The sequence below is a fragment of the Microcaecilia unicolor genome, chromosome 1 (assembly GCF_901765095.1).
Source record: "Microcaecilia unicolor chromosome 1, aMicUni1.1, whole genome shotgun sequence".
Lineage (NCBI taxonomy): Eukaryota > Metazoa > Chordata > Amphibia > Gymnophiona > Siphonopidae > Microcaecilia > Microcaecilia unicolor.
In genome coordinates this window covers 733,570,980-733,583,188 of record NC_044031.1, presented here as the reverse complement: position 1 = coordinate 733,583,188, position 12,209 = coordinate 733,570,980, and the positions used below count along the sequence as shown (strand labels likewise).

The 12,209-nt window shown below is 42.4% G+C and overlaps 1 protein-coding gene across 3 annotated transcripts in view; it reads left to right on the top strand.

The window, feature by feature from the left end:
• The window catches only part of PRC1 (protein regulator of cytokinesis 1), a 173,790-nt gene that overhangs the window by 54,002 nt on the left and 107,579 nt on the right, over positions 1–12,209 (top strand). For all 3 annotated transcript variants that reach the window (XM_030189664.1, XM_030189665.1, XM_030189663.1), the window contains exons 6-9: positions 4,435–4,584; positions 8,451–8,598; positions 9,315–9,451; positions 11,858–11,953. In XM_030189664.1, the coding sequence (XP_030045524.1) occupies positions 4,435–4,584; positions 8,451–8,598; positions 9,315–9,451; positions 11,858–11,953 (531 nt within the window). The remainder of the gene's footprint in view (positions 1–4,434; positions 4,585–8,450; positions 8,599–9,314; positions 9,452–11,857; positions 11,954–12,209) is intronic.

Below are 12,209 nucleotides of genomic sequence, written 5' to 3'. Positions count from 1 at the left end.
GGTCAATCATCCTGCCAACATTTTTCCCAAAACATGCCCATCCCGGCGACAGTGTAGTGCATACCTTAGACTTCACACATGCCTTTAGCCTTCTGTCTGGAGTGAACTAAAGTCTATAGACAGTCCACCCAGCTTTTTGTTTCTTTTGAACTAAACATGATGTGGGTAGCTGTCGGCAAATGCACAATTTCCAATTGGCTAACTGATTGCATCTCCTTATACCCAGGCTGGGCTTACTCTAGAGGGTCATGTCAAGGCTCATAATGTCAGATCCATGGCTATGTAGGTAGCCCACTTGAGGTCAGCCTCCATAGAGGAGATTTACAAAACTGCAATGTGGTTATCTGTATACACATTTGCATCTCATTACTGCCTAGATCAGGATACCTGATGTGATTGCTAGTTACATAAGAACATAAGAGTAGCTGTACTGGGTCAGACCAATAGTCCATCTAGCCCAGTATCCTGTTTTCCAAACAGTGGCCATGCCAGGTCACAAGTACCTGGCAGAAACACAAATCGTAGTAAAATTCCTTCTCTGAGGACAAGAGATCAAAAACTTATCTTCCTTCCCAGCCAAACTCCAGTGTACTTTATTTGAAGTAAGGAAAGGTGACCAATTTCATAAGTTTTTGATCTCTTTCTGTTGTGGAGGTATTAAAAACAGAGCACATGGTGCTCGGGGCACCTCTCCTCCTCTCTCTCTGTCCGGGGCACTGCTCTCTGTCCGGGGCACTTCTCTCGCGCTCTCTCTCTCTCTCTCTCTCTCTCTCTCTCTCTCTCTCCCTGCAGCAGAATGCACAGGACTCTGCTGGGCTGCCTTTGTTTCTTCTTTTTCTTTCTCTTCACACCTCCATCTTTAGCCACCAGAGCACATGGCTCTGCTGGCTTAACTGTTCTTTCTCTTTCTCTAAACACACACACTCACAGACAGTCTTGCACCCTTTGTGAGCCTATACATATATGCAAACATACAATATATTTTCTTTGAAGTCAGGAAAGGTGACCAATTTCACAGGTTCTCCTTTTTGAAGTCCCTAGGGTTGGAGCCTCTATGTCTGTCTCCTTTGTTCTCAAAGAGAGCTCTGCTCCCAGGTAGGACAAAGGGTATGCTAATCAAAAGAGTATTAAACACAGGTCTAGCAGGCAGCTCAACACCATTTGGTCCATTTTGCCATCCTGAGTGGTTCCTGAGGGAGGGGTGTGTTCTCAGAGGTCAGAAGCTGGTTTAATATTACTCTATATTAATTTTAAGTATGTCCAGCCATCCTGACAGTGTCTACCATGCTTCGGTCCCTGTGTCACTCCGTGTCTAACTGTATCAGGACAAGGAGAGTGTTTGAGGCGTGGTGTGCCAAGTTGAGTATCTCTCCCTTTCGTGCTTCAGTGGCGCAGATCCTTGAATTTTTACAAGGGGGTTTGGAAAAAGGGTTAGTGCGCTCTTCGCTTAAAGTTCATGTGGCGGCCTTATCCTGTTTTAAGGGCCAGTTCAGGGGAAGTCCCTGGCTTTGCTTCCAAAAGTGGTCTGGTTTTTGAAGGGGTCAGGTCTTGTGTGGCCTCCATCGCTGACCATTTTTCCCTTGTGGGACCTTTAATCTGGTTCTCTCTGCTCCTTGCTCGGTCTCCCTTTGAGCCTTTGGCTTACTGTACTTTGAAAGATTTGACTCAGTGTGTTTTCTGGTAGCCATTGCCTCAGCCAGGAGAGGTCGGAGTTGCAGGCTCTTTCTTGCCGTTCTTCTTTTTTGGAATTTTGTTAAGGACCGGGTAGTATTGCAGCCGGTCCCTTCTTTTCTCCTCAAGGTCTTGTCATGTTTTCGTGTGTCTCAGTCCATCATTTTGCCTGTCCTGGGCTCTTCTTCCGGGTTGGCAGATCACCTTTATCTGAAATGTCTTGATCTCAAGAGGGTTCTGAATCATTATTTGAAGGTTGCGGAGGAATTTCAACAGATGAATCACCTGTCTTATTGAGTGGAGGAACTCTGAGGGGGTTAGTGGCTTCTAAACCAATCTTTCTAGGTGGCTTAAAGAAATGATATAGCTTCCGCTTACCTCCTAGCAGGCAGACCGGTACCGGAAGGAGTGAAGGCTCACTCTACTGGGGGGCAGGCAGCTTCTTGGGCTGAGTGTTTTCTGGTTCCGCCTTTAGAGATCTGCAGGGTGGGGTCTTGGCCCTCTTTGCATTCCTTTTCATATCATTACAGATTAGATGTGCAGAGTCGTCAGGATGAAGTTTTTGTGGCGCATGTTCTCGCAGCAGGTTTGGGGTCCCGCCCATGGATTTACTGCTTTACTTCCCATCAGTCACAATCTGGGCCAGTCCGGAGGGATGCTAAGGAAGGAGAAATTAGATCTTGCGTGCTAATTAGCTTTCCTTTAGTTTCTCCGGATCGGTCCAGAACCCATTCTTTGGTTTGTTGCCGACAAGTTGGTATCTAAGTTTTGGTCTTAGAGCTGTGTTGTCCGTTTACTGTTCCTTGGTATTGTTTTCAAATAAAAAATAAGTAGAGAGAGAGAAAAACAACAATCTTGACAGGTTCCTGCAAAACTCTTTGTGCCTATGATACGAAAGGCACAGAAATCATATGGCACAGGCTCCCCATAAGTCTGGTACTGGTGTCTGCTCAGGTTCCCAGGTGCACAGAGCGTGATCCTTTCTTTTCTTCTCATGCTTTTTTACAATGTACTGGATCTTTCTGTACCTAGCAAAGGCTTAGTGCAGTGGACTTTGGTCCTGGGGAACTGAGTTTGATTAACTGCAGCTCCTTGTGACTCTGGGCAAGTCACTTAACCCCTCCATTGCCCCTGGTACAAATAGGACCTGGTTATAATATGTAAACCACTTTGAATGTAGTTGCAAAAAAACTACAGAAAGACGGTATATCAAGTCCCATTTCCCTTCTTTTTCTTCTTATTGGCTCACTCTTTAGAGTCAGAATTCTCAGTCTCCACCTGCTGGAAGATGTCCACCAGCCGGTCTGGAGGGATTAAAGGAAAGCAAATTAGCAGGTAAGACCTAATTTCTCCTTTCTTGATTTTAAGCGGAGTTCCTTTGCCCAATTTTAATGATTTTGACACATTTTTGGATTTCACTTAGGATAGCCATATATGCTTTGAGAGCTACTATTACTACTACTACTATTTAGCATTTCTATAGCGCTACAAGGCGTATGCAGCGCTGCACAAACATAGAAGCAAGACAGTCCCTGCTCAAAGAGCTTACAATCTAATAGACAAAAAATAAAGTAATCAAATCAATTAATGTGTACAGGAAGGAGGAGAGGGGGTTAGGTGGAGGTGAGTGGTTACGAGTCAAAAGCAATGTTAAAGAGGTGGGCTTTCAATCTAGATTTAAAGGTGGCCAAGGAAGGGGCAAGACGTAGGGGCTCAGGAAGTTTATTCCAGGCGTAGGGTGCAGCGAGACAGAAGGCGCGAAATCTGGAGTTGGCAGTAGTGGAGAAGGGAACAGATAAGAAGGATTTATCCATGGAGCGGAGTGCACTGGAAGGGGTGTAGGGAAGGACGAGTGTGGAGAGATACTGGGGAGCAGCAGAGTGAGTACGTTTATAGGTTAGTAGAAGAAGTTTGAACAGGATGCGAAAACGGATAGGGAGCCAGTGAAGTGACTTGAGAGGGGTAGTATGAGTAAAGCGACCCTGACGGAAGACGAGACGGGCAGCAGAGTTTTGAACCGATTGGAGAGGGGAGAGGTGACTAAGTGGGAGGCCAGCAAGAAGCAGATTGCAGTAGTCTAAACGAGAGGTGACAAGGGTGTGGATGAGGGTTTTGGTAGAGTGCTCGGAAAGAAAGGGGCGGATTTTACGGATGTTGTAAAGAAAGAAACGACAGGTCTTGGCGGTCTGCTGGATGTGAGCAGAGAAGGAGAGAGAAGAGTCAAAGATGACCCCAAGGTTTCGAGCCGAGGAGACAGGGAGAATGAGAGAGCCATCAACAGAAATAGAAAACGGGGGGAGCGGGGAGGTGGGTTTGGGGGGGAAAATGAGAAGCTCGGTTTTGCTCATGTTTAATTTCAGGTGGCGTTGAGACATCCAGACAACAATGTCAGACAAGCATGCTGAAACTTTGGTTTGGATGCAAGGTGAGAGCTGACAGGATAGTAATATCGGGGTGTGTATGTATACGTATATATATAATTTATATTTATCTAATACTTTCAATTGCTCCAACAGGCTCCTTAATAGTTGTAGCAAGACATTGAACAGCATAGGTGAGAGGGGTGGGCCCGGTGTTACCCCAGAAAGGTATACATGCTAATCTGGACAAATGTAGGATAAATGTTCTTCAAGCACAAAAATAAGTGTACCACCTTCAGCAGGGGAAATTCTTTGCTAGCAAAGTTATGGTTATCCTTCAGTAGTATATTGACAGTTTGTCTTGGATTTTTCATAATCTGAATTCACTGTTGGGTTTCTTTAGTTAGAGGAGCAGAAATCAAAGAATGAGGCAATATGCACAGAGCTGCGCTCTAAAATCACAGCGCTCTGGGACAGACTGCAGATTCCTGATGAAGACAGAGATGCAATTACCATACACATGACTGGATCCAAACCCACAACAATTAAAGCAGTAAGAATTTTGTCCTTCATTTTAAATTTACAGTTTTTGGAATAAACTTAACTAACAATTCTTTACTTTATTTATTATTATTTATTATTGCGCTGGTAAGTTTGCGTAATAATTTAATATATAGGCGTGCTAAAATTGATTCAGGTCGATTGCAAGTGACTTTGGAGTAAACTTAACTAACAATATTTTACTTTGAGCAATAATATATAGGAGTGCTAAGATTGATGCAGGTTGATTTCAAGTGACATTGTTTTTCACCATCTTGTAGTCTAACTTGAGGACAGTAAGAGAGGTTAATTTAGAATGCAATGTAATACAAAGTTTGAAGAATGGTCCAGAATATGGCAGCTAAGATTTAATCCTAAAAAATGCAGGATCAAGCATTTGGGTGGCAAAAACCCAAGGGAACCGTGTAGTTTAGAGGGTGAAGAACTTTTGTGCATGAAAGAGAAGCAGAATTTTGGGTGCGATTGTATGTGATGATATTAAGGTGGCCAAAGAGGTAGAAAAGGTGATAGTAAAATCTAAAAGGATGCTTGGTTGCATGTAAGTACATAAGTATTGTCATACTGGACCAGACCAAAGGTCCATCAAGCCCAGCATCCTGTTTCTAATAGTGGCCCATCCAGGTCACAAGTGCCTGGCAAGATCCCAAAACTGTACAAAACATTTTATGCTGCTTATTCTAGAAATAAGCAGTGGATTTTCCCCAAGTCCATTTTAATAACGGTCTATGGACTTTTCCTTTAGGAAGCCAGCCAAACCTTTTTTTTTTTTTTTTTTTTAAACCCTTCCAAGCTAACGGCTTTTACTACATTCTCTGGCAACGAATTCCAGAACTTAATTACGTGTTGAGTGATGAAATTATTTTCTCTGATTCGTTCTAAATTTACTACTTTGTAGCTTCATAGCATGCCCCCTAGTCCTAGTATTTTTGGAAAGAGTAAAGAAGCAATTCACATCTAATTTCTGATAACACTTCTACATCCACCTGTTCATCCTGGCCAGGTTGACATTAGTACACTCGCTCCTATCACTATCATTTTCCCCTTTACACATGGAATTTCAGTTCTTAGGGTTTCTAAGATGTTTTGCTTCCTGAAGAATTTTCAATCTATTTGATTCAAGGCCCTCCTTGACATACAAAGCTACCCCTCCACCAGTTTGTTCCACCCTATCACTACGATTGTACCCTGGTATGACAGTGTCCCACTGGTTATCCTCCTTCCACCAGGTCTCAGAGATGCCTATTATATCTAATATTTAATTTAGTGCAATATATTAACTCTCCCATCTTGTTTGTTAGGCTTTTGGCATTCCGCATGTAGATGTTTCAAACTGTTTGTTCCCATTTACATCTTGCTCATTAGTTGACACTGTTAATTTGCAATCTTTTGTCTGATTTTTATTTAAGGACATCTGATCTACTATGGTCTCTTTTTTGCAACCTCGTTATTGGGATACCCTATCTTCCCTGTTTTGGTGATATCTTTGAAAGATACCTTGTTCTGAACCATGCGTTTTTGAACGACTGTCAGCTTTCCCCCACATTCTAGTTTAAAATCTGCTCTTATCTCCTTTTTAAATGCCGATGCCAGCAGCCTGGTCCCACCCTGGTTAAGGTTGAGCCCATTCTTCCGGAATAGGCTCCCCCTTCCCTAGAATGTTGCCCAGATCCTTACAAATCTAAAACCCGTCTCGCTGCACCATTTCTTCATCCATTTATTGAGACTCCTGAACTCTGCCTGTCTCTTGGGCCCTGCTCCCCTAGAGCTTCTAGATTTGAGCTTTCTACCTAAGAGCCTAAATTTGGCTTCCAGAACCTCTCTCCCACATTTTCCTATGTCATTGGTACCCACATGTTGCTCCTCCCCAGCACTATCTAAAATCCTATGTAGTTGACGTGTGAGGTCTGCCACCTTTGTACCAGGCAGGCAAGTGACCAGGCAATCCTCACATCCATCAGCCACCCAGCTATCTACATGTCTAATAATCGAATCACCAACTACATCCGTCGTAACCCTTCTCTCCTGGGCAGTAGATCCTGGAGATACATCCTGTGCGAGAGGATATTGCATCCCCTGGTGTTCTGGTTCTGGCTACAGGATTACTTCCAGCTTCACCAGAGTGATGCTGTCCTTTGTAGAAGAGCTCCCTCCTCCAAGGCAGCACAGGGGCTGCCTGATTGGAGTTGGTACTTTTCTACAACGTCCCTGTAGGCCGCCTCTGTCTGTCTCCCTCAGCTCCTCCAAGTCTTCTACTCTAGTCTCAAGAGAACGGACTCTTCTGAGAGCTAGGACCTCTTTGCATTGAGCACACAGATATGACCTCTCACCAACTGGGAGATAATCATACTTGTGTCACTCAATGCAAAAGACTAGGTAGCACCCCTCTTGGTGCTGGACCACTTAGTATTATAGAGTTGTTTTAATTAAAACTTAAGGTACTAGGGATATCAGATGAATACAAAGAGCCTAAAGACTGATATAATTTTATTTAGTGTTTGCTTCTCGGAAACTAATTAAATAATAAACTCTAATGAAAACCTTCTTCTTGTCCTAATTAGAATAATTGACTATAAATGAAGAGTTGAGCTAGGGGTGGCTGGGAAGGAGGACCGAACTAGATCCTACTGTGGCAGAAAATTTAAGTTTTAAAACTATGGGGAAAGGGTTATGGAGACTAGCTAATAAACTTTGCTGCTTTTTGTTTTTAATTCTATGTTTATCAATATCCTACAATTCCTCTTTTAAACCCAATCTTTAAGTTAGCAAGCACAGAGTAAAATAATGTCACTTACACACAGAACTATTCTCTTCTCTCAGAACTTCTCAGAAAGGAATTGCCTGTAGGAATAAGGAGGAGATGAGGTCTCCTCAGTGTCTTATTCAGGAGCATAACTTATTGTATACAACTCTGGAGACTGCACCTTCAAAAAGATATAAACAGGATGGAGTCAGTCCCCAGTGCAGTTATTAAAATGGTCAGTGGTCTTGGTCATAAAGCATATGGGGACATCCTTCAAGGTCTCAATATGTATACTTTGGAAGAAAGGTTGATGAGGGGAGATATGATGGAGACGTTTATATACTTACATGGCATTAATGCAAAGGAGGCAAGTCTTTCTTGCAGTGGAAAGGAAGCTCTGGAATGAGGGGGCATAGGATGAAGGTGGAAGGGGCTAAAATCGGAAGTATCCTCAGGAAAATACTTTTTCATGGAAAAGATGGTGAATTTGTGGAACGGCCTCCCAGTGGAGGTGATGTAATTCTGAATTCAAGTAAGCTTGGGACAAGTATATAGGATATCTGAGGGAGAAGGGATAGTAGAACTTATTAGCTATATCGACCCTGAACAGAGTAATCCAATAGAATATCAACATCACATGTTCAGATTTAACAATTTTTTTTTCTTTTTAAAATTCAACCAATTATCTCTGATACATATTGTGAAATGTGCTCGGAAAACAAAACGTGACCATAATTAAATCAATGGTCACTGTTATCTATCATCACACCAATGTTTATCAATATGTTGATCAACTATATTTAGAAAGCAAACACTTACCTGGCATGTGGTCACAATCCATAGTTCCAATTGATCCAAAAGGCTTAGGTATTCTCAATGTAGCTGATCACCCAAATTGGTAAATCCAAAGTTACTAGATCCAAAGTCTCGTACAGATAGTGTCCATATCAAAATTTCCCCGACATAGATCCAAATTTTGCCAGGACCGGCTTCCTCAGTCAGACTGAACCAAAGGGAGAAAGCTCTGTGAAAATGTGACTTGAGACCTAACGTGGCTTTCATATTCATCATACTAATTGTACTTGGCAAGAAGCATTCTCATCCTCTGATCTCTCTAGTTGCAGACTGAATTGGAACGTTTGGATGAGCTGAAGCTTCAGAACATTAAACAAGTTGTTCAGAAAGTTCGAACAGAATTGACTGTTTACTGGGATAAATGCTTCTACAATGAAGAGCAGAGGAAGAATTTTGCTCCGTTCTTTGATGGTTTGTGTTCTAAACTTCCAGCACTAATCTGAGCGCATGTAACTTAAGGGGCTTAACTTGGACATGCTTGCAGTGCTTTGTTTTAAAACTCTAGTATTGCATTCACTGTGGAGATTACAAATTGTTCTTTTGGCATTATTAATATAGCAAACTGTCATTTCATGTTTTTTTTTTTTTAATGAAGTTCCTTATGCTGAGTAATATCTCAATTGATATCATGCTTCTGGTTGGTATTGGTGACTGCAAGGAGGCTTCCTTGTGGTCCCTGTCAAAGTTGGACAGAGAAGGGAACCTAGAAAGCAAAATGGTCTTGAAGCATAGTTATGCAGAGAAGGGAAGCAGTGGCAAGAAAGGGTAGGGAGGGCACGTTGGTGGGGGGGGGGGGGGTGTCTGTTTTTGCATATGATGTATATACTTTGCAACCTGTTTTTCGGTTTGTAAGAACATTAACTTTTTGTTAATAAAAAATTTGAAAAAGGGGGCAGGAGTAAAAGGTAATGGATTTGATATACCACCTTTCTGTGGTACAACCAAAGTGGTTTATGTGGTGTAATAAATGATTCAGTATGCAGTATATAATCTAGGAGGTAGTAAAGTGGCAGAGAGTTGGGGTTGTTCTGGGTGCAGGGGACAGGGCTGTGAAAGGAGAGAGTTGATTTATCAACTAATGTTCACTTTTCATCTAATATTATCAAGTACAAAATCCTTATTTATAGAGGAGTATTCAGAGGATCTTCTGTATCAACATGATGCTGAACTTTTGCGGCTAAAGCAGTACTATGAAGTTCACAAAGAGCTGTTCGAATCTGTGCAAAAGTGGGAGGAGAGCTGGAAATTGTACCTGGATTTGGAGGTAATTTATATGACTTAATTTATGCAAGGTTGTTGCCTAAATGGGAAAATAACTTTCTAAGTGTCTGAGGTCAGGTAAACGATAGGCCTCCTAGTGTCTATCAGATAATTAATTCATTTGCCTCTGTAGATCACAATATCATTTACTTGGTTTGTGGCAGCTTGAGAAGACCTTTTTGTGGGAGTTAACAGCTCACACTGACCCTTATTGTCTGGTTAAGGACATAGATGTGTAAATAATGGCACTAAATTTATTTATTTGTGACACATCCTACATTATCCCAAACAAAAGATTGAATTCAATGTGGCTTATAATAAACAGTATAGGATACATAACAAAGAATAATGCATAAGAAAGTAATTTGTTGTAAGAATCCGATTTTACAATACAGTATCATAAACATACTGGGATAGCTATGGATGTTTAACATTTAGAAAATCTATTATGAATGAGAAATTGTACATGAAGCAAAGAGAAAGTTAATGGTAAATAGAGTAGTAACCAATTCAGGTAATAAATTGTATGAGAGAGAGTTGTTGTTTGTGAGGGTTTGTTTGAATAAGAATGATTTCAGGATTTTGCAGAATCTAGTATTTCCTTGTCATCAAGCAGATGAAGCCATTACTATTTTGAAAATTGCTTTGTATTCAAGCTTGAGGAGTAATGTGGCAGTATGTATTGCTATTGACTCAGCTGAGCTTTCAGAGACTGTAGATGCAGCTCGGCCCAGTGGCAAATTTGTACAGCCTGCGCGGCTAGAGCTCTGCACTGAGTGCCGCCTTGTCGATTTATGTAGGCCACTGCTGTCGTGTTGCCCGACATCACTCGGACAGCCAATCCTTCCAGGGTCACTTGAAAGGCCAGAAGAGCCAGGAACACCACTTTCAACTCCAGGCGGTTGATAGACCACTCCGACTCGTCGGGCGTCCACAGACCCTGGGCATGCTTCCCCTGGCGATGTGCGCCCCAGCCCTTCAGGCTGGCATCTGTCACCACTAGGCACCAATCGGGGAGCGCCAGCGGCATTCCCTGCCGCAACATGCTGTCCGAGAGCCACCACTCCATACTGAGGCGGGCCGCAGGGAGCCAAGAAAGTCTGCACTGATAATCCTGAGATACTGGAGACCATCGTTGAAGTAGAGAATACTGTAGAGGTCTCAGGTGCGCTCTCGCCCATGGCACCACTTCCAAGGTGGCCGTCATCGATCCCAACGGCTGGACAATGTCCCAAGCTCGCGGGCGGGGCATCCTCAGGAGCAGACGGACCCGATTCTGAAGCTTGCACTGCCTTTGCTCGGGAAGAAACACATAGCCCAAGGCTGTGTCGAACCTGGCCCCCAAATATTCTAGAGATTGCGAGGGGATCAGGTAACTTTTGGCCATATTGACAACCCAGCCCAGAGATTGAAGGACTGAAACCACTCTGGCTGTAGCTAGATGACTCTCTTTTTCTGAGTATGTTCTGATGAGCCAGTCGTCTAGGTACGGGTGAACCCGGATACCCTCTTGCCTGACAAAGGCAGCTACTACCACCATTACCTTGGAGAAGGTTCGGGGAGCTGTGGCGAGGCCAAAAGGCAAGGCCCGAAACTGGAAATGTTTTCCCAACACCGCAAACCGCAGAAACTTCTGGTGCGGGGGCCAAATTGATATGTGCAAGTAAACTTCTTTCAGGTCCAGAGACGTAAGAAACTCTCCTGGCTATACCGCCGCAATGACAGAGCACAGATTTTTGATGGCGCTCGAAGAAGCTGCAGCCACCCTGCTTGGGGAGATAGAGAATAGTAGTAGTAGTAGTAATACTGAAGAGGCAGTGGAGCTAGCTGGCCATGAGGCACTGTGAAAAGTTGAGTGCTCTCTATCTCCCCCTGCTGGTTGATGGACACAACCCATACATAATGGCTTCATCTGCTATGACTAAAGGAAAGAAAATTATCATGGTAAGAACCTAATTTTCCCATGCCCCCACTTTTTAAAAAACTAAAAAGCAAGGGACTTTAGGTTTCTGACTATTGTGACTCCATTCAAAGCTATATTGAAAGCTCAGCTGAGTCAATAGCAATACATACTGCCACATTACTACTCAAGCTTGAATACAAAGCAATTTTCAAAATAGTAAAACTTTATTCCGTCTTTCAAAGGCATTTGGTTTGAGTTCATTAGAAAAGTATGGGTTTATTTGGGCCAATATTAAGCTCTGCCTTAAGCTATAATTAATCCCATTAAGAATTTATAACCACATGTGCTATGGTATTATTCTCGCAAATAAGGGCAACGGTAAAGCTTTTTTTAAAGAGGGAAACTATTGATATGGTGTAGTGTAAAGTCCATGGATGTTTGGATTGACTTTTCTAGAAAATAGCTGTATTTGCCTTTCATTCAAATGGTTGCATTTTGTTTCTTCAGAGAAAAGCAACTGATCCAAATAGATTCACAAACAGAGGAGGAAATCTATTGAAAGAAGAGAAACAAAGAGCCAAACTCCAGAAATCATTACCAAAGGTATACATTATTAGCTATTCTGTAAGAACTATAGTACAGGAGTCTGCAAAGGTTGTGTGGGTATTAGAAGTGGCTTATGTCACTTATGCATTATAGACCTGGACTTCCCCTTGCAGATTTTTAGGAAGCGGAACACATGCTATTCTGTGATTGTGACTTTGGGTAAAACTTTAAAATAGCAGAAATAATTACTTCTGTAATTAAAACTTTTATGGAAATTGGATTTATAAGGCTCTTTTGTTATTTTCAAACACTG